The following is a 22126-nucleotide window of genomic DNA, read 5'->3' as shown; positions in this document are numbered from 1 at the left end:
TGTCCGCTGAAAAAAAAATAGTCCCTGTTCGACTGTGAACAGCAACAAAAATCGCATGTTAGGTACTTAACTCTGTCCCCGCCATTGTCACGTTTTTTCTGGCAATCCGTATTTCAGCTATTATCCACCAGGTGCCGCTTTTACCCAACTTATAAAACCCAGACGTTTCCACTAAAGGCAAACAGTTAAAACTTTGTGTATGTTTTGATAATCACTCTAAATCTGATCTCTATCAAAAATGCAAGTGAACCACAAAAGACAGCTGTTTAATATACGTATTTTCATTTGAATGGAGCTGTGTTACCACTTTTGGACATTTTTTAATATGATGATGCCTCTCCTTCTTCTTCTTTGTTGGATAACTCTATACCAGTTTTTTCCTTGCGTGATTTTCCGTTTGACATGGAAATATGTCACAATACGGAAGTCGATTGCGACTTCTTGTTCATGGTAAAGACTTATGATACTTTAATTACTAACAATTTTAAATATATCGGTCTTTTCCCATTCAAGTAGTAAGGACTTTAGTCTTGCATGACTGAAATAAGACATGGCAAACACAGGGCTCCAGACTGCCACCAAATGAAATATTTGGTTAGCATGTTGATTTACAGTGTGTGCCCCTAAATTTTCTGGTTGTGCCCCTAAAATTTTCAGTTGGAGGCCACTGTGCTCCTAGTGAAAAAAGTTAGTCTGGAGCACTGAAACATGGCTGCCTGCGCTACTTTCCTTAAGGGACTTTGATAAAACACACCTATGACCAATCAAAATCCATGACTGGAACTTAATGTTTTTATAAAAATGAATGGATAAGAATTTAAGCCAGTCATAAGAAGGCTTGACGGAGGAGGCATTTAGTCGCTTTTGCATCTGAGCTCCTCATATCGTTTGCATGCACTCTGGGCTGGGTTCAAACTATTTTAACCTCTTCTTTATTTTACAAAATTTTGGATGCTTACATAGAATACGGATAACACATGTTAATTGAAGCCTTGAGGTTGGGTACATTGCATTTAAATGTAGATTTATTGCAGTTTTTACTTGCTAAAGAGTTTATAAAATGACCAGTTTAGGCATGTGCCTAGTTAAAATAGCAATAAATAGTTGTGTCAAACGGTTAGGTTGTGTCTTCATTAGCATGTGACCCTGTTTTGGGATGACAGAGAATTAATTGTACAAGGTCCCACTAGATCAGAGCTAAATGTTAATCGGGGAGCAAAAACACTGCCAAGCCACGGCAAAATGCCACCGGGAGTTTTTAGCTGCATGTTAATAAAATGATGTGGTTGGAATGAAACTATGTGGGCTAAAAATCTGCTTTAATTGTGCAAAACAATTAATTTGTTTTATTTTTTTAAAGGTTCAGTTTTCCTTCGGTCACAGTGAGAAAAGATTCAGTGAGCTCTGTTTAAGAGGCTGATTTGATCCAGGTCTCAGCTGGTCAGTCATTACAGAAAGCATTAGCTGCTAAAAATGGCAGCAATTTCCATTTTAAACGTGTCTGCTGAGAATTCATTGAAAGCTCATTTAATAATCTGCCACTAATTTTGTGCACACAATAATAGAAAGTATTGTTTAAGCCGCAAACTATTATAAATGGCTCTGTGACCACAGTGACCGCCACTATGAGACTTGTATCTATTATTATAGTTTCAGAACTCAGACCTTTTATAACAATCTTTAAAACCTTCTTTATAACCCTTAGAGATTTTGACAATAAGTCAGTCGGTCAGAAATTGAATTAAGTCATACTTCCTGATTGTATCGTCCTTCAGATCTCAGTAAATTAATATTGATATGCTTCGATGTTTATGTCAAAGAAATTCATTTTACAAGTCTGCCATCTACTGGCAATGTGCAATTTTGTTGTTGCTTTGGGGTAAAGTAAGTCAGTTATCCAATGGGACTTCAGTGTAATAAAAACAATTAAAGAGCATACATTATGTTTATAACAGAAAAGTGAAAGTTGTTTTTAACCACCACTGCAGTACAAAATATGTATTTATTTATTTATGGCATAACACAATTGCAACTGTGGGAATTACGTTGGTGACTGAAAGCATCCAAAATAAATCAAAATTCTGTTATATTTTATCATCTGAAGTGCAGTCACCCTTTGCCTAGAAATAGCAAAACCATACTCGTGTTATTATATCAAGAAGCTTCTTGAAGTTTTACTTAAGACTGAATTTTAAAGAATCAAGGAGTAATCTGGGCTCTTATTGACAGATTTTTCTTTAATATTAAGTGCAAGTCATCTATTTAAAAAATAGTTTTCTAATAATAGAAATTAATCTGTTTGGCACAGGTATAGTTTTTTCTACAAATGTAATTTCATGCATTCAACCATACACCTTCAGATTAAAAGATTTTTAAATCTTAGTCAAGTGTGTCCAAACTTTTGGCCTAATGTAATATATATATATAATTTTTTTTTTTACTATTCAGATTACTATTTCAGATTTAGCTTTCACTCTAAGACAGGATGTGTTCATTTTTTACAAATTTTTTGTGTTATGCTTTTAACATTATTTTAACACATTATGTGTCATTATCTGTTGATTTTGTGTTAAAATAAAACACAAGTTGTGTTAAAAGTAACACAAAATCTGTTGTTACAATAATAATAATAATAATAATAATAACGCATTTAGTGTGTTGTCCCTTAACTAACACTGATTGTGTTGTTTTAACAAATCCGTTCTAAGAATGTTTAAAAGCTTTTGACTCATTACCGTCTCATCTTAGTGTTACCAGATTTACTTGTTTTTATGTTGTGTGAAGATCATTACAGGATGATGTCTTTTTATTACACTAAAAGGTGCCTCAGGTTTACCTTTAAAAAGCTGGGAAAACCACACAGATGTTCATTTATACAGTAACAGTACAATAAACCATGTTCAAAATATTGGGACAACATGGTGTACTTAACCTTCAGGCAAACCTCTAACACAGTTTGACTACAGTGACAGAAGTCATTTATTTTCCCCATGCAGCCTACAGACAGAATGGATATAGTGCAAGAATAGTGACACGGGATATGTAAAAAAAAAATCAGTTTTGAAGGTTACACTGACCTCTAAGGGAACAGTGAAAGGCAATCCTATTTATCACAAACCATTTTTTCTTTTACATCAGTGTTTCTTGCCAGCTGCCATAACATCCCCACCTCTGATGACTGACCTAGGTGAGATATTACTCCAATTCTGGAATTGTGTCATATCACAAATATGATTATATACAGTAACCCTATTCAATTGTCTTGTGCTTTGTACCAGATTAAAAACCCTGAGGCTTCAGAATAAAAGCATTGCACAGTATACACTGGGATTTTTGTAGTGTACTGAACATGGATAAGCTTCGTAAGTCACATTCAGGAGCGTTTAATTATGTCAAAATATTGTTCACAAAGTCACACTCTAAAATTCCATTACTCGTACATTAATGCCCTTGGTGTTATAATGTGATACATCTTCATTTCAAGCACTTCAGCAAAGATTTTATGGACTATTAAATTAGCATAAACCAATGGCGCAGAGATTTAAAGTGTAACTTGACGCTATGACAAAAGATCATAATCTACCTCTAGGGCAAAAAGAAATCTATTACCTATAAAAAAATATAAAACAAAAATCTCCTGGCACACAAGAATTCTGTCATGTTCCTTGTTAAGAAACGTTACGCTGGTACTGCGTCGTAGGATCGACCATAACCATCCATTATGCAAATCCTAATACTTGGCAGAAATAAGCATAATGGGTAGTAAATGTGACATTTCTGATGAAGATTAAAAGGTAAATCAAATAAAATGGAGTTTCAGAACGCTTAAGGCTATTGGTGTTGAAGTAATTACAAGACAAAAATGAATAATAATTGCGATCAAAATATCTATAATGAACTAACATTGTACAAAACGAAAGTAATTGTTGAACGTATAAAATGTGCTGACGGCATGCGGTCAATATCATGATCTAATTTTTCATTTTTGACAAAGGTGGCATTTTGTGGCTTTGCATCTGAGCTCCTCAATTATTACTTTATATTATTATTTGGGTGATTGTTGATACTTACTGAAAGCTCAAAAGAGAAAAGTGTATTAAAATGATCAGGACATCACTTACAGTAGCTAGAGTTTAATCCAGAATTATTATTTTTTTCAAATAGTCATCTTCTAAGACAAATAAAGTAAAAAATGTCATATAAACAGACTTAAACACACATAACACATAAAGCTTTAATAATCTTTCCCAAAGTGCTTATTCACTTTGGAGATAGAAATGTAAATCACTAGATTAACCACAATATACTCCTTCTTATGCTCCACCTGTCTTAGCCTGATCTCCACCTTCCCCTCTGAGTCCTGGTACAGGATTGATACATTCAGTCCATCAGCATCATATGATACCACATCTTGGTCTGCTTTTGTTATGACAACAGGGGCACTGACACACCAAAAAGGCTGCTTAGCTTCATCCCATACAGTTAGGTTCATCATGCAACAATCCTGGACACATCAATTACATTGAACATTAAAATAACACTGCTTATATTTTAAAATAATAGAGATGACATCATCAAGAAAGTCACTTTCTAGAAAAATAAAAGAGGTAGAATGATAGCGTCATCGGCCACCATTAACTTTCATTGTATGAAAAAAGATGCATTAAATAATTTTAACTAATTAATTATTTTAAGAATTAATGTGACTGAGGCTATCAACCACTATTATTGTGTTGTTTGTGTTACACAGAAGAAAAACACTTGTATGGATTTGGAATAACATGTGGGTAAATAAATAATAAAATAATTACGATTTTTTTTTAAAGACCCCAGTTTTGTATTGTGAATCAAAAGCTGACAATGATAAGTACATGAACCAAGAAAGTGATGATGTACCTTGATATTTCCACATAGCGCTTCAGTCCTCCAAGGCAATCTGACATCACTAACCAGATGAGCATTTAGGCATCCTTTACCCTGACTGATCACTTCTAGTGGAAGGTATCCATTAGAAATTTGACCTGGAGATTACAATGAGAAAGTACAAAATGTCAATGTACAAAAGATATTGTGAAAAGGCAACAACATAAAGTACATTGAGTTTGAGTATTAGGTTTATCAAACCAAAAATGCTAAATAAATAAAAAGCACACTGTGCCAGATTAAAATACGCATGCTGGGAAAGTAAAGAAAGAAGTAAAACAGAATGAATTGCTTTTTTGCAAGAAGACATATATTTTTGAGTATCTAGTGCCATCTAGTGTAGTTACAGATCATTACAATATCAACTGAATGTGTAAAGTTTCCAACCGTAAACTAATTAATTAAAATGAAGATCATATCTTATTTTTATTCTTATCTTATTATTGAATTCACCTCTCCTGCAGAACAGCTGGGATTGGCGTGCAGACATGATCACTCTCTCAGTATTATGCAGTTCTATGTAAGCAGCGTATCCATGGAGACCATACTCTGGATCCACATCATCAAACAATGCACTGACTTCAGCTGATGTACGGGGACTGGCGTTGTGAAAGGGGAATTGAAAACAAAAAGATATTGAATGGTGAGTGGGTGTCAATTTACCAGTTTGCTAGGGGCTGTTGGGACAGTAAAATAGATAAACTGTTTGCCAACAATCCAAAGCGAGTCTGGTCTGTGTACACAGTGTCCAAGATCACCAGAAGATGGAGTTATAACACAGCCATTAAGCCAAACTATGCTGATAGTGATGTATAACCCCTTTAGATATTGACCTACAAAAGAACTTAGCACATTTTACTTAAAATGAAGGGAAACAACAAGAATTTAGTCTATTTAAATACACACAGGATTTCTTGTGATCATGACAAGTTGTATAGACTACTTTTGTGGTGCTTTTTTGTTCATTATAAACTCAGGTTTCCCTCACCTTAGTTAACTTCAAATGAGACTTTCCAGGTCCAATACCCTAAACTTTAGGACTAAATGTGGGGACATATTTCAAGTGAGAGCAAGGTTACATCGTGTTACCATAAGATACATTGTTACAGTTCCCTTTCGAGGGAACTTGCGCTGCGTCACTACGGTGACACATTGGGGACGCCTCCAGGGGTAAGTGCGTCTGAATGTGTATATCAAATTCAACCAATGGTGAGGCTTAACCACAAAGACAGGGTGACGCGGTAGCCAGGAAGTATATAGCTATCTGAAATATTGCCAAAGACGGCGTTACAGGGACGCAGGAAGTAATGCAAAGGAGACGCAGTGCCAAGTTCCCTTCTCAGTGAACAACAGTATCATACGTAACCAGAGACGTTTTCATGTGTCAAACACAACTATGCAAAAAAGCATTTTGGTATGAATCAACATTCACATACAGAAGATATAAGCATTTAAAGCAAACAGTTTAGCACGTGTGCTTAAAAAGTCTAGAATTTTTATGATATTATCCTACACTACACATGGAATAATATGGATTTTTTTTCCCAGAAAACTTATTGCATAAAATAGATTCAAGCACTTTCAATGACCTGTATCTCTATGTATGTATATATTCAAAAACTTCCCAGGGCCTTGAATTTTTTTCCCCAGATTCACAAACTTTCAAGGATTTCAAGGACCCGTGGGAACCTTTCATTATCTGTATAAAAATATCAACCAAGAAGTGTAAATAAATACCAAAGAGATGCTTGAAGACTTCTTTCCACAAGTCTGTAAGTGTGCAGATTCACAATGACAAAGGCTAATGCCCCTCCGTCCTGAGTATGAAAAACCAACAGCTGCATTAACCATTCAATATTAACATCACTAACAGTTAAAAAGAAAAATGTCAACCACAGAATCAACAAATACCTGCCAAAATCCCAAAGTTACACCCTGTCCAATGTATAGCAATTTGACAAGCTTGTCTGAAAAACGCAGCTCCTTATGTTCCCCCTTAAGTGTGATTTTGGACATAAATGATTTCCAGCCAGGCCTGAAAGGCACCAGATGAAAGGGATTAAATCAGTAATTCAAGCTGAAGTAATGGAGCACCATTATTGTCCTCTACTATACCTGTAAGCAGCTGGACAGTGGAGTGGCACCCGCATCAGTCCGTAAAGCTCAAGTGAGGTAAGCTGGTTGAATGAAGGCCAATTCACAGCACCCCAAAACAGGAAAACAGCCGTACTGCTGAAGGAGACATGAAACTGCTCAAAGGTGCTCTGCCGTCCTCTCCCATCAGTCACTGTGATTTCCCATGTAACGCACAGACTCCTGCCAGACACACATGACACAAACCTCATCTGACACCTCTGCTCTCAAATCATTTTAAGGGAAATGTCTGGATTTATTTTGAGAGAAATGGGAAAAGCAAGATAACGAGTCCAAATATTATTTAAAATTAACAGTTTAGACTAAAAAATTAAAACACATATTTTAGTAAACATATATGCACATCCTCGATAAACAAAACGGCAAGAAATGTGCAAAATATTAAGACTTGTTTTTAGAGAATATTTAATTAAGTTTCTTTTCATGCCTCATCAGAAGCTGGTTCTGTTATTTTTTTTATAAACCCTACTAATCTTTGTAAATTAATGCTTAACAAGAACTGCAATTTTCCAAAGGGTAAAAAATGAATCTAGTGTATTTATAATTACACTTAAGGTTTGTGTATGAATACTTAGATTGCACTGAAAAAACATGTTGTGGTTTATTTTAAGATATTTTTCTTACAAAATTGATTGCCATCAGAAGGCCTTTATTAATCCCCTGGAGGTGCATGTAAATTACTTCTGTAAAGGATGGATGCCCTCTTTTGAGTTTGAAGTCAGTGGCACCATTTATAAAAAAAATCCTTGTTGCATTTAAATTTTTAAGTTTAATCAACTTGAATTATTTCAGCTTTCTTGACTTTTGAGGAACTATTGTAAATTATAAAAAAGTTAAATTAGTTTAAGTTATTTCAACTTAATTTTTTATAATTTATAGCAACTGCTTACTAGTCATATTTAATGTTAAAGTTAAACTTAATGTAAGTGCAACAGGGAATTTGTACCATTATAAAGCTTGGTTGAGCCAGGACATTTTCTAATATAACTCTTATTGGGTTCGTCTGTTAGTTGTTATATGTCAGATGGCTTGAAGGTGGGTAATTTTCATTTTAAGTGAACTATCCCTTTACATACTGACTGCTATCAACAATTATTGACAATTGCAACAAACCACCATCATTGCGATAAGTGTTTGCATTTCAACAGCTCATTTGCATTTTAAAGAACACACCAAAAACGGCACATTTTTGCTCGGACCTACAAAATGGGAATTTTTTACATGCTATAATAAATGATCTGTGGTGTATTTGAACTAAAACTTCACATGTGTACTCTGGGGACACCAAATACTTATTTTACATCTTATAATATGACCCCTTTAACAAAATAAATGTAATGTAAGTACTGAATGAGCTCAGGTTTATACCATTGCCATGCCCTGCATTAGGATTGTGAATGTGTCAATGACACACATAACATAATGAATGATATATATATATATATATATATATAACAAAATACAAGCACAATACAAGTCCCAGAAAGATTAATAGCTGTTTTTTTGTGTTTGCAATTCAGTGGAGATGATTATTAAGTAAATCTCATCCACTGGTGTCTCTGTAACTGTGGTATCTATGGGGATTTGTCTGGGCAAGAAGTAGGGGCCAAGCAATTTATTTCTACAATTCACCCAGCCTTCTGAGGGGACCACAATTATTTTCATTCTCTCTGTACGGCACACACTCTTCGAGTCGAAAAATTGAGTGGCCCGGCAGCTCTAATCAGAGGTTAAGACAACAGCACGTCGTGGCCTGCAGAGCATCAAGCGTGTTTCTGTATCTCATCGCCCAAGAGCACAGAGCAAATCTGAGACGCTGGCTCTCACACTCACCTTTAATAAGCCAAAACACTGCAGGAGGGAACAACACACACTGACATGTATTTGGTGGGGAATACGACATGTTTCACAGATCAGACACATCATTACAAAAGGAGGTTATTTTGACTATGAAGCCTAGTTATGTTTATTTAAATACAGAAATGGGGCTGAAAGACAACAATTAAAACAAGGCACCCAGACCTACACTTACTATAGTTATTGGTATGAATTTATGTAATTGTAAAGTCTCCTAACTTACTGCATGTGCTACCATGGCAAACAAATACTCTGGTCTAGTTAAACAGCACAAAAACAGGGCAGGATGTTAAATTTGAACTTCATTAATTTAATGTAATACATTTAGTTCTATTTAGCAGTACATAACTTGTGGGCTTTATTATGTGCCAGGCTTTATTTTATTGATTGTATCATGTGCACCTGCCGAAACCATCCTGGTGTACACAAGGTGTTTATTAGCTTGCTTGCCAAACTAAAGCCTAAAAACTCAGAATATTACCAGAAAGTAGGAGAAAGTGATCATCTAACCTCAGGACTTCCTCTGTATAACTCGGCATGCCTGAATAAGGATCAATGCGTTGAAGCCTTTTTCTCCACTTGTTCACATTAAGGCCCGAAACTTCTTTGAAGAACATGTTTCTCCAGTATCCTTTGGGCTTTTCCTGGATGCTAACTGTGTTTGGACCATGTATCATTCCGGTTTTCTGGTTGACTTTCTTATTTCTGGTGCATGCACGAAGGTAAAACTGATACCACATGGCACTACAGGGACTTTAGAAGGAATAAACAAAATTGTTAAAACTTGTTTTGTGAGAAGCAAACAAAATGATAAAGAGTTTAAAGCAAACACACTCACTTGCTGTTGGACAGTTCATTGAAGCGTTTGTTGACTAAACTGATGCAGAAGAGAGAACCAGCATCCAAATATGAAAAGATCTTGAGAATGATCTCTGGCGCTAAACTGTATGAAGTCAGATAAAGACATTTGGTAACACTTTACAATAAGGTTCATCAGTTAACATTAGTTAATATATTAACTAACATTAACAAACCATCAGCAATACATCTGTTACAGTATTTATTCATATTTGTTAATAAATATTTTAATTGCTTTGTTAGTTCACAGTGCATTAACTAATGTTAACAAAATTAATAAAGTATTAGTAATTGTTGAAATTAACATGAACAAAGATTAATAAATGCTTATACGTGCAGATCATTATTACTGTATGTAGTTAGCTAATGTTAACTAATGAACCTTATTGTAAAGTGTTACCAGAAATTTTACTGTCCTAATATACATCCAATTGAACATACATAGCTACAAAGTTTCTTATGAAAAGCAAGTGAGAATTGCAGAGATAAATTACCAGAGTCGTCAAACTTGCCTGTCTAATGATTTTTTACAAGTCTTTCTGTAAACTGTCGACTTTTGCGAAGTCGGTATTTTGTATCTGTTGAGAAAAGTAAACACAAACACGTATGAGACGACCTATAGATCATCAAACACATTTACATAAGGAAAGATAACCAACCTGGACAACCATTTTGATGTAATATTTGAGAGTTTACCACCATCTAGTCTTTGGGGCTTAACGGGGTGCGAAGACATATCTTGGGTTCTCTGATAAAAAAGTTTCACTCCCGCTTTGGCTCTTCCGGCTTCTCGTTGTCAAGGTAACCGGTCAAACGCGTTTCAGTGACAGGAGCAGCTCTTACATATCACGATCTCATTTATCCCGGCTTATTTCATTAATAGGCTAAAACTATAGATTACAAATAGACTAAAAAAACAAATACATTATTACTTTACGCGTACAATCAGTTAAGATAAAAACATTGTACTGACACGAAAAACGGCATTCACTTGGGAAACACTGCTCCCAACAGGCCAGGAGCATAATTACAGTTGAATGATTTCATTAAATATCGTTGTTTTCTAAATATTCATAGAGATTAAATATGGTAATGTTCAAAAACACTGCAGCATGTATGAATTTTACTATAGTTTACTAAATAAATACAGTGTTTTGAACATTATTATAGTAAATATTAAAGTAAACAGTATACTACGATAAAATATTTATACTTTATCACTTCACAATAGTTAATACTACAGAAAATGCTAGAGTACACCTTAATAAAAGATAGTAAATACTATAATATACTACATTGTAACACTACGTGTGAGGACAAGGGATATGAAAAATTAAATAAATAAACTTTAACAAACAATGAATGATTGAATGAACGAACGAACGAACGAATGAATGAATGAATGAATGAATGAATGAATGAATGAATGAAACATACAAACTAGGAATTTACACACAAAACAATGTAACATAAACACAAAGCAGACAGCAGGAAAACAGACAGTGTGCATATGGGGTGGAGTAAGTTGATGATCTCTGGCAGGTGAGGATGATTACAGACACAAACAGGTGAGAAAGCATGGTGGATCATGGGAAATGGAGTCCGGAGGGGGATGAATGGGAAAAAGAGACAGGAGAATAGACTGGGACCATGACACAGATATTATAACATTTAGTAAACACAATTGATTTACAAAGTAAGGGAAAACAATAAAGCAATTTGTCTAAGAGAGGAAATATTATAAGTAGTGCTGCTGCATAAAGTATACTTTCAGTTTACAAAGTTTCAATTAAGACTTTATGTTGAGATGACTACAATTTACCAGTAAATAATTAAGTATACTACAGTATTTTTAATGTGGAAATGTTTGCTGTCTGTCAAAGTAAATACTCCTTACATTCACAATAACATGCATCGTTTCACACGAGGAGAACTGTTCTTCATGGGCATTAACAGCTCTGGGCACTGTGATACACAGTGCCCACCAAGCTTGACATTTGATGTTTTTTTTACTCTTCTCGTCATTTTGTAGGCCCTAGGTCAGTCACTGCTGTCAGACACTCGATGTCAACTGCAGCAGCAGAGCTTGTCATTTTCCACCCACAGTGCAATGGTTGTCAAAAGAGGTGTGTGGAGGGAGGAAAGAAGTAAGGATGATGCTGACTCTAACTCTGACTGGCCCAGTTCACCTTAACAGACACCAAACTAATTGTGAATCTCTAGTTTTCATAGCCAGTTATTCTTGAAAAAATACTGTAAGATTGGTTGGACAGTTTTGGAGTGATAAAGGCAAGTCTGATAAAGAGTCAAACTATTAAAGAAAGACATGTACAGTGTAGTGCCCATTATAGCCCACTATATGCTTCAGTATGAGCCATTCTAATTGTGCACTTAGCCAGAATCTTCATTTCTCTCTTTAGTATATCTCAGTAGATATTATATAATGTCGCCAATTAGTAACTTTTAAGGGTGAAGTAAAACAATTAAATATGGAGGTTAAGAAAGGGATCAGTGAACTTAACACACACAGAAAATGTGTAGCCAAACATCATGCAGCCACACAAGAGCTTCTCTGAAAAGTCTTTCAAATATAAGATCTAAAGTTCATGCAGAACTAATCGTTTACTTAAAGTAAGTTAAAGCAACTTAAAGGAATAGTTCACCCGAAAAAAAAATAAAAATAAAAATAAAAATGTAATCATCATTTACTCACCCTAATGTTGTTATAAACTGCATATTTCTTTGTTCTGTGGAACAAGGAAATATTTGTAATGAAGCAGGAAGTCTTACAAATGTTTTGATCTGAAAGTGTATGACTTAAATCTTAAAAAAAAATTGTAGACAAAATATAATTGTGCATATTAATTTATTGCATTACAAAACAGAAGTTTTACTTGAAAATGCTTTACAAAAAAAGTATAATTCAATACTCTTTAAAAACACAACTGGTAAGACCTCAGGAAGCTGCTTGATAAAATTTCGAAAGAAAAAATGTGCAAATTTTAGTGACTACTTTGCTGAAATATGATTTAATTTTTTCTCATAATTACAAAGTTTTGATAAGTTTACTATTATTCTAAAATGAGAAAAAAACATGTAAGTGACTCTAAACTTTTAAACGGTGGTGTTTATGTCTTATAAGATATTGTTGGAACATAGATTTAGGGATGGGGATGGGTTTACATCAATTTGATGATTATACAGTACAGTAGCACATCTTCTCCACAGGATGGAGCACGAGATGTTTGCCTGTTTTAGAAGGCTTTCCAGTAATATTGGAAACATGCATGCCAATTCGCTGACATAAAGCTAAATAACATCGGCTTTGAATTCCTGATTATTCAGATAAAGTTGTCTATTTGGCTGTCCCTAAAAACCACAAACGCAGCATATGTCCTTTGTTAGATCTGAGATTATTAAAAATATCGATATCACCAAAAGCTGCCTGATTTATTGGCTGTGACTCAACTGCTTTTGCAAACAAACCCATTAATCCAGGGGCTGGCCATGTCGTACTTTTATGCCGAGAGCGCAGTGCTCCAGAATTATTCCTGTACTTGAAAAGAAGGGATGGGCGTGAATCGCCCTCTAAAAGGATGAGGGAGCAAATGCTTTTCTCCACTCTTATTGCGCGCGCGCTTCACTCACTGTCTCAAAACTGGAGGAGCAGATTGCACTCAACTATGGATTTAACAGGTAAAATATTGAATTTTGCAAATGCATGTGGGTTTTGTTGCTTTTATTATGAAGGTGTGCAATAATTTAAGTGTTAGAGTTATATTTTTAATGAAAAATAAGAGCACAACCTGTTACAGGTAACTGGCATTACGCATAACCGCGTGTTAAACGAGTTAATTTATTTTAGATGAAATGTTGCCTATAGTTTCGCAAAGACTCCTGTTGAGGCAAAATGCAATATTTGTTAGAAAGGTTTTTTTTTTTTTACAATAATTGTGCTCCTATTTTAAGTCTCCATTTTTTACTTATTTACTTATTGTTTTGTTTTGCTGGGTTTTTTTAAGGAAAAATTGTGCAAATACTCTGAGCACCTTCCTGATATCCAACTGATGCGCAGAGAGTGTGTGACGGTGAGTTACAGAGCAAGAGAGAGGGAGAATAAAGTAAGTGACAGAGAGAGAGAGAGAGAGAGAGAGAGAGAGAGAGAGAGAGAGAGAGAGAGAGAGAGAGAGAGAGAGAGAGAGAGAGAGAGAGAGAGAGGTTAGTTTGGACCAGGTGATAGAGCCACAACAAACCTCCAAGGGGCTGGTGGTGGTTAAGATCAGTTTGCACAGGATTCTGCTTCCAATCATGGTGCCAGCAGCCTGTCCCGGAACCTTTGCCATGCTGGCTCTCACCTTTCTCCTGGGATGTGGCATTGGGTTCTGCCTGGGCCAGAATGACACGGAGCCCATCGTTTTGGAGGGGAAGTGTCTGGTGGTGTGTGACTCCAACCCTTCATCTGACGGAGGAGTCACCTCTTCGCTTGGGATATCTGTCCGCTCCGGCAGCGCCAAAATAGCTTTCTCGGCCGTAAGAGGGACGAACCACGAACCTTCGGAGATGAGCAACACTTCCATGACCATCTATTTTGACCAGGTCTGTCCCATTGGTGGTGACTTTAATCGCGAGAACTCCAAATGCAAGGGTGCGCTCGGGAATTTCGGAAAGAAACTTCAAAAGTCACTGTTAAAAGTGTCAAACTGCATTAAGCTTTACAATTAAGATTTTGTGCCATTCAGCTAATTTTCATTTTAATTAATTACATAAATGATCACGACTCATTGTTGATCACCTACAGTATAAATTTGGTTGTTTGTGTGAGATTGTATTATGTACAGCTTTATATAAAATGCCCCTGTAACCAAAATGATGAGATTAATAACAACGTAAAAAATTGACCTGTAGTAATTCAAAATGACCCGAAGTACAGTAAGTGCATGTGCGGACTTAAGAAATAATTCACTCCGCTTAAAGAACCACACGTGCACTTCATGATTAGTTATCATTGTGCGTTTTCGCTTTTGTTTCAGGTCTTAGTAAACATTGGCAATCATTTCGACCTAAAACCCAGCGTATTTACCGCACCACGGAGAGGAATATACAGTTTCAGCTTTCATGTGGTCAAGGTCTACAACAGACAAACCATACAGGTGAGCAGAGCATCATATTCATTCCTCGCGCATTGTCGCAGTTGCCCATTCATCTTATATTGCAAGCGCATCTCATACTGTCTTGTTCAAAATCAAGCAAACATTTTCTTGCATGTGACTAAAATGAGCTCTGTCCTGTTATTCAGGTGAACCTGATGCAAAACGAGTACCCGGTCATATCTGCTTTTGCTGGGGATCAGGATGTCACGCGGGAGGCGGCGAGTAACGGAGTGCTATTGATGGTGGAGCGCGAGGATCGCGTGTATCTCAAGTTGGAAAGAGGGACTCTAATGGGCGGATGGAAATACTCCACGTTCTCTGGATTTTTAGTTTTTCCTCTTTAATTGGCTCGCTTGCGAGTAACACTTTTGGAGAGACCGAGGACAAAAAAAGTATCAGTGCTTTGAACAAAACTGTTTGCGATGCAGACAAATAGCGCACACGTCAAAAATATAGCAAAACCGATTATGGACGCGCCCGAAGGGAGTTTCCGCCTTTTTTGGCCACAGCAGTTTTGAGAGTTACGCAGTCGCGCACGTTCTTTTTGGGATTTTATGGATGGAAAACAAATTCGCAACCTTCAATCACATGGAAGACTATATAAATGAGAAGATATTTATGACGAAAAACTTCAGTGTATTTATCAGTGCTTTAATTTTGTGTTTGTATAGCCTTAAAGGTTCGGCTTCCGTCCAGTGAGATGTGTAATATGGAGCTGCGGAAGTGCTTTACGACCCCAAAAGCATTTTTGCACGAATGGAAGATCCTGTTTTGTGCTGTCAATGATGTGTCTTTTGGATGCTGAACATACTGAAAATATGCCAAATGTAGGCCACCCGCTATACAGTGATAATTAAAAAGAAAACCCATATATCAGCAAACGGAGACGTCTTAAAACTTTTGCTAGATATCTCATTTATATTTACATTATGATGTGTTCTACATTCCGGATATAAGTAGCTTTGATTGATTTAGTGTTCAGTGACAATGCTCACAGATGTAAGTTGTGGAAAAAGAAAAGTCCCTATATAATGTCCCGCCTAATAAAATATTGTATTGTTCACGTATTTAGTCAATTTTTTCATTACATTTTATTTATATATTTTTTAAATAAATGCAAAAATTCGCATCAAGGATATAAACATGCTCAAAAATATTTTTTATTTTAGTTTACCTCGATTAAAATAAGTAGTATTGGAGAAAAGACGGCAGTCTCGTATTTACATTGGCGCTGTCCGTGGTGCTGAAATAACGCCTGCTTCAAAAATGATATTCCTGTTCTCAAGGCTGAATGCGAAAGTGTACATGCCTGTCCTAAAACAATTATGGATGCCCTCAATATATTAATAACATTTTGGTAACCTTGAATCATTGTCTGTTTAGCAACCCCTTAGCCCAAAAATCTTTTTTATTTACAGCATAAAGCGATGGTGATACAGCTGTATGACTCAACTGAAGAAAGATAAGAGTAATTCTAAAAAGCTTTGCCAGCACACACACAAACACACACACTGTTCTCTTATACACATATGCATACATACACAATACTTAAACACAAATGTACACATGCTCTGCTTTTCATATATTTCCCCAAAGTGTGTAGGCCTACATACAGATGCACATGCACACCTGCATATATACACGTACATATATGTCTTCCGATCTCTAAAGCTCTTTCTTATGAATGTGTGCACTCATACACCATAATGTACACATATGCGCCTATTCACACACACACAAGCTTGTACACAAGGAGCAACCAAGAATACAAATGTATATCAGTATACACACGCAAACATAAAATGCAACACAGATCGGAGACCAAATTTTTATTATGTAGCGTCGCTTTGTGTTACAGCTATACAGTATAGTACAGCTTAGGCCTTCTTTACACAGCTAATATCAGACCATCGTGTAATTATAACTGCAATTGTGCATTCATATGGGACAGCTTTATAAAATTGAGTTTAAAATTCTCCTCAGTTAGAAAATGCAGAAAATGATTCAATGCTGTAGAAAGGTTGATCAAAAATTCTGTTTATTCATAATTGGAAGCCAGTGCGCAAATGTGGGTTAAATTCTTGCATGCAAATGAAAATCTTAGGCTCTGCTCTCGAGAACAAAATGTCTAGGAAACGAGCTCTCTCATACACAGTATATACATTTTTACATTTTAAAAGCACAAAAAATTGCAGGGCACAGCTAAGCCGTGAATTGTATTTTTAAAGTGCTGAAGTTATATGTGCAGATGTGTACTGGACTGTGTCATGAAGGGTAATTAGAGGTGTCATTACTGTAACAAGGCCTGTCATAAAGCATAAGTGTAATGAAGAGAATAAAGAGTGACTGTGTCTCTTTCAGGTCCTCTTAGTCTTAAATGGCCTAAAGGGTAACCGTTTAAGTGAATATAATAAAATGGTATTATAAATCATTCAGCAATGACTTTTTAAAAAATGTTTACATTTGTTAAACACTGACAGTTAAATAATACATCATGTAGTGTCCAGTGAATTTCTTATGGAGATTACAGTACATGAGTTTAATAGTGTAAAGGTTACTGTTTTTCATATTTTTTAAATTTACTTTTTATGTCAGTGTGTTTTCAGTCATTGTGACATCCATTTTCCATCACAGTGTCAGAGTCAAATCTATTAGAGAAGCTTTCATTGATAAGAGTATAAAGGATGGTGCATTGCAACCTTTTATCAGCTATTTTACATTGTTTTTGCATCATACTAAGAGGGCTTGTTGTTTAGTGAATATGTCAAAGGATAAAAAAATTGAAAGACAGCTTCTGTAGAGTCACAAACCTTAAAAGTGTTGACTACCAAAAATATAAAAGGAAACCTTTCTAACATTTCTAACCTTATTGCGAAGGAAATGATTAATAGATGATGAACACATTGTTACGTGGGTTGTCACTTGTTAAATATGTCCTAAAACAAATTATTAAAATCAAAGTCAGCACAATGTAAAACAAAGATAAAACAAAACACAATTTATATAACTAAATATAACCATTTAAAAAAAAAAGGTACTATCTGTATTCCTAAACATAAACAACAAAAAAAACTTTCCCCAACCTGACAATCTTAAAAATACTTTTGAAAAATATAATTTTGGTTATAATCAACCTTCAATATATGAAGAGCTCAGATGCAAAATCATGGAAGTGCATACATGTTTTTTTTTGTAAATTAGCATTTTTTTATCAGACTTAATGAATTCTGCCAACAAAACAATATTTCTGAATGGCCCAAGGCCGTGATTCAGCAGATTTGAAGCGAAAGTATTTGATTAACTTATAATACATGGTGAAAGCATTTGCTTAAGATTATTATCTAATTTTTGAGGTGGCTTTTAGCATCGTTTGCATCCAAGCTCCTCATATATTGTTTCTTGTTTTATCATAAATAACTATAAGATTTGTTACAACATTGGAGTGAATAGTATTGGAGTTTTAGTTTGGAGGACATAATTAATACAATTATTTTAATTAAAGAGGTTTTAAACTATACTGTAGAGAAAACACATTATTTGTATCATTGGACATTTGACTCATCATAAGACCCTTTGACAACTTCCCTGTGTGACAACTAGCCCCGCTCAACCCCATAGCATCTTGTTGTGCACCATAAAAATTATTGTTTTACATGTAAACAAAATAATGTAGTGGCTTCTATGTCATTTAAAACACATTTATGGGTTTGTATTTGACATATATTGTTAAAGCATTAAATGAGTCTTAAAGGCCCAGATTTCATATTTTTAAACTTTGATAATCAAAAGTTCAAAAACATTTAATAGCGGCTCACACATTTTTTATTTTTAGATAGTCATAAACTGCAACAAAAGACCAAAGATTTCTTCATATACAGCTAATATTTCATGAACAGTGCATAACTGATATCACCAATTGATATTATTATCATGTCTCATGGTTTTGTATTAGTTTTTAATGTAAAGAAAAATAGGGTGATTGAAGCACTGCGACATGCGTCTCTTTTGTTAAAATTAATGGAACGAGCAGCCTGTTGTTTGACTTTGACTTATGCACAGCCCATTAAAGACGTTAGATCATAAAACCTCCAAAAGTGCTTTAAATTTATGTACTCGTAGACATTTTTATGAGCGCGCAGATGGCCTAACACTGTGAATTTTTAATTATGAAAAACAACAGCAACACCCCCAAATATTTCCACGTTGATGTGATGTTCAGTTTGCAGACATCTCAAGACAAAAACTCTTAACATCCATTGTGGGGTTGTTTTAGTGCTATAAGTTTCATAAAGTAGACCCAGCAGGATCACATCTCCCAGCAAGACACAATATAATGTGTAGTATTTGCCATGTCAAAAGATATTAACATACTGATGAACTAATGAGACAAATTATTTATGACTTCACAAAATGATATTCTCTATGTATTGTGACAATTGTTTTGTCTACAAGGATGTTAAACAATATTAACATAATAATAATAATAATAAGACACTTTTATTTAAAACCAAAATACAAAGCCACATAATAACAAATTGGTGGCTAATTCTTATGAATGTATACAATCTCATTCATACGTTTTCTCACAGTCTATTTTTGTGCTCAAAAGTGGGGTAAGGGGTGGACCTTAATTTTTGCTTTTTGTCTAGCAATCATATGTTGTTGTACAATTTGTGTTGTACAAATTCATACAAAGTCGCCACCTGATAAAATGGTTATGTTTTCACGGGAGGTCGGGTTGGTCTACGATAAATAAACAGATGTTGTACCTACCATTCACTGCTACCTTCTGTGGTTGTGATTAACCATTAGCAAGCTCCCAGTTTAGAGACTCATAAATACATCTCAAGAGTCCAGAGAAAGGCAATCAAGCTCAGGAAATGTCTGGAACCAATATGCTCCCCCTGAGATTGGCTCGGACAATCAAAACGGTGAACAACATTGTGCACTGCTTTTGAGCTCTGATAAGAGGTCTTCAACTTCAGCAAATTTGCACCTTGACGTTCAAGAATCTTATATAGAGATCAATTTGTCTTCCTAAGATAAAAAAACAAAACTTCAAATGTAAAACAAGTCTTAAGATATCTATAAAGCTGTGTATTATAAGCAATCAATCGAATAAATAAAAGTGTGTGTTTAATAAATTATAAAGTAAATAATAAAAAAATAAGAGGTGTGCTTAAAATCCTTTTTAAATGACTTCTTTAAAACAAACCCCCTTAGATCAATTCATATAGACCAATTAACAAACCACCAAGACAAATACATTGAACGGTTTGAATTTTATAGCCCTTCTTAATGGATTTATATGCATTTTAAAGCCGTTTCCGTCGTTAAATTGCCGTCTTTAATTTTCACAGCCCACTTTAATTGTCTATTGTCTTTGCATGAGATATAAGGGGATATTAACACCTGTGCCATACGTTTCATATAGATTAAAGATGTCCTCCAGGGAAATGGCACCTTACTGAAGATGTTTCAATCTAAAGGCTTAAACTATTTTTTGCAAGCCTAATATTTGGCTGTACTGTCTCTTGTGTGTTTGTTCACAAGCAATATTGTATGGCATGTTAGGAAGATGTCACAATTTAAAATGAGAAAGCTGATAAGACAAGAAAACAATGTTTAAAAGAAAAATAGCAAATAAAAAGCACATGCAACTTACAGCAACTATGAGCAAACAAATACCAGCTATTAGGAGGTTTGTCATCAGATGATCTGTTCTTCAACTGCCTACAAAAGAGTTTGTGTTGCACGAGGCATATAAAAATAAAAATGCTTCTGCATCTCCAACAGCTCATGGTCAATAAATAGACCTACCTTACAATGCAAACATGTGAATGCATTTCAATGTTACATAAGCAAAACTGTAATGTAAAAGCACCTACACTGAATCATATCATGAAAAGTTAATTTGTTATATTTGCGTTTAATTTTGAGCTGAGAATAGTAAAAATTCAGTAAAATGGTTCCCAGTTGAACAAGCTTCTGGAAGCAGGTATTTCCTGTCTGGCAAGTGATTTACAAAGGTAACAAACCTCTCAGACACATTTTTGAGTAAAATCAGCAGATATCTAAATATGAATGGGATACATTTAGATATAGATGTCAGTTACATTGAACAAAATTATGCTGCACATTTCGGTACAACCTGATCTCACGAAAATCCATGTTATAGTCCTGGAAAATTTTATCACTTTATCCATGACCATGTCAGGGAAATAAGCTTTTTTACGTGACATGACGACGGATGTCTTTTCCATGACGGGACCACGGATGTCTTTTCCGTGTCACTCCCACGAATTTCTCGTGTCATTTTATGTATTGTTTTTTCCTATTTTTTTTTTACCATTGTCGCTTGAGATTAGGCTTAGAATCACTTTCTGTTATTTTTAGACATCCTAACCCAAACCCCAACTCTAAGGCGAGAATAGTTTTAAAAGCGAAAGAAAGACATGTAGAAACCAATACAAAAAAGTACATCTTAACCTAAAAGTTCATCCTAACGCAAACCCCAAATCTAACCCTAACCCCAAGCGACAATGATTTGAAAATAGGAAAAAACAATGAGAAAACAATACATAAAATGACACGACAAATCCGTAGGAGTGACACGACATCCGTGGTCCAGTCACAGAAAAAGGCTGAATTCCGTGACATGGTCACAGATAAAGTGATACATTTTCTGTGACTATAACATGGATTTCCATGAGATCATGTTGTTGGTAACACTTTATTTTACAGTGACTTTGTTATACAGTATATGGTACATAATCGTAAAAACAGTAATTTATGCATAATTACATAAAATTAACCCTACACCAAAACCTAACCCAAACCAATTGCAAGTACTCTGTCAACAAAAAATTATCAAATATGATCCCAAGCTTTACAGCTGTGTATACATTTGGTACCAAAATGTACCTTTGATGTACTAAAATGCACTCTTGAGATGTCAAGGTGTACTATTTGAAAGGGCACCACCCCAGTGAAAGCTAGGGACCATTTTAGACAATTTGTGTATATGTTGTTAATAATTCTTACTAATTTCTTAAATGTATAATTACACTGTAACGGTCACACCGTAAAATAAAGTGTAACCCAAAATTTTCTATACAAAAAAATATCTTAAAGAGACAGAACTGATGATCTAGTTAGATGTTACATTATATAGCATATCACAT

General features: G+C 35.1%; 2 protein-coding genes across 2 annotated transcripts; one reads left to right on the top strand and one right to left on the bottom strand.

Moving 5' to 3' along the window:
* Positions 1 to 3132: 3132 nt before the first annotated feature.
* fbxo15 (F-box protein 15) lies at positions 3133 to 9891 on the bottom strand. Its single transcript, XM_065295038.1, has 8 exons — positions 9773 to 9891; positions 9445 to 9687; positions 7039 to 7239; positions 6835 to 6958; positions 6661 to 6740; positions 5377 to 5522; positions 4897 to 5021; positions 3133 to 4504 (listed from the first exon to the last, which is right to left on the bottom strand). The coding sequence occupies exons 2-8, from the start codon at positions 9672 to 9674 to the stop codon at positions 4235 to 4237; spliced, it is 1176 nt and encodes a 391-aa protein (XP_065151110.1). The 5' UTR covers positions 9675 to 9687; positions 9773 to 9891; the 3' UTR covers positions 3133 to 4234.
* A 3436-nt stretch (positions 9892 to 13327) lies between these two features.
* Positions 13328 to 16005, top strand: cbln2b (cerebellin 2b precursor). The gene is made up of 4 exons (XM_065294992.1): positions 13328 to 13488; positions 13815 to 14388; positions 14823 to 14942; positions 15089 to 16005. Exons 2-4 carry the CDS (start codon positions 14101 to 14103, stop codon positions 15284 to 15286), a joined length of 606 nt encoding a protein of 201 aa, XP_065151064.1. The 5' UTR covers positions 13328 to 13488; positions 13815 to 14100; the 3' UTR covers positions 15287 to 16005.
* Positions 16006 to 22126: the final 6121 nt, after the last annotated feature.

The sequence above is a fragment of the Paramisgurnus dabryanus genome, chromosome 22, assembly GCF_030506205.2.
Source record: "Paramisgurnus dabryanus chromosome 22, PD_genome_1.1, whole genome shotgun sequence".
NCBI lineage: Eukaryota > Metazoa > Chordata > Actinopteri > Cypriniformes > Cobitidae > Paramisgurnus > Paramisgurnus dabryanus.
The sequence above is the reverse complement of the archived record's forward strand: the minus strand, read 5'-3'. Positions and strand labels throughout refer to the sequence as shown.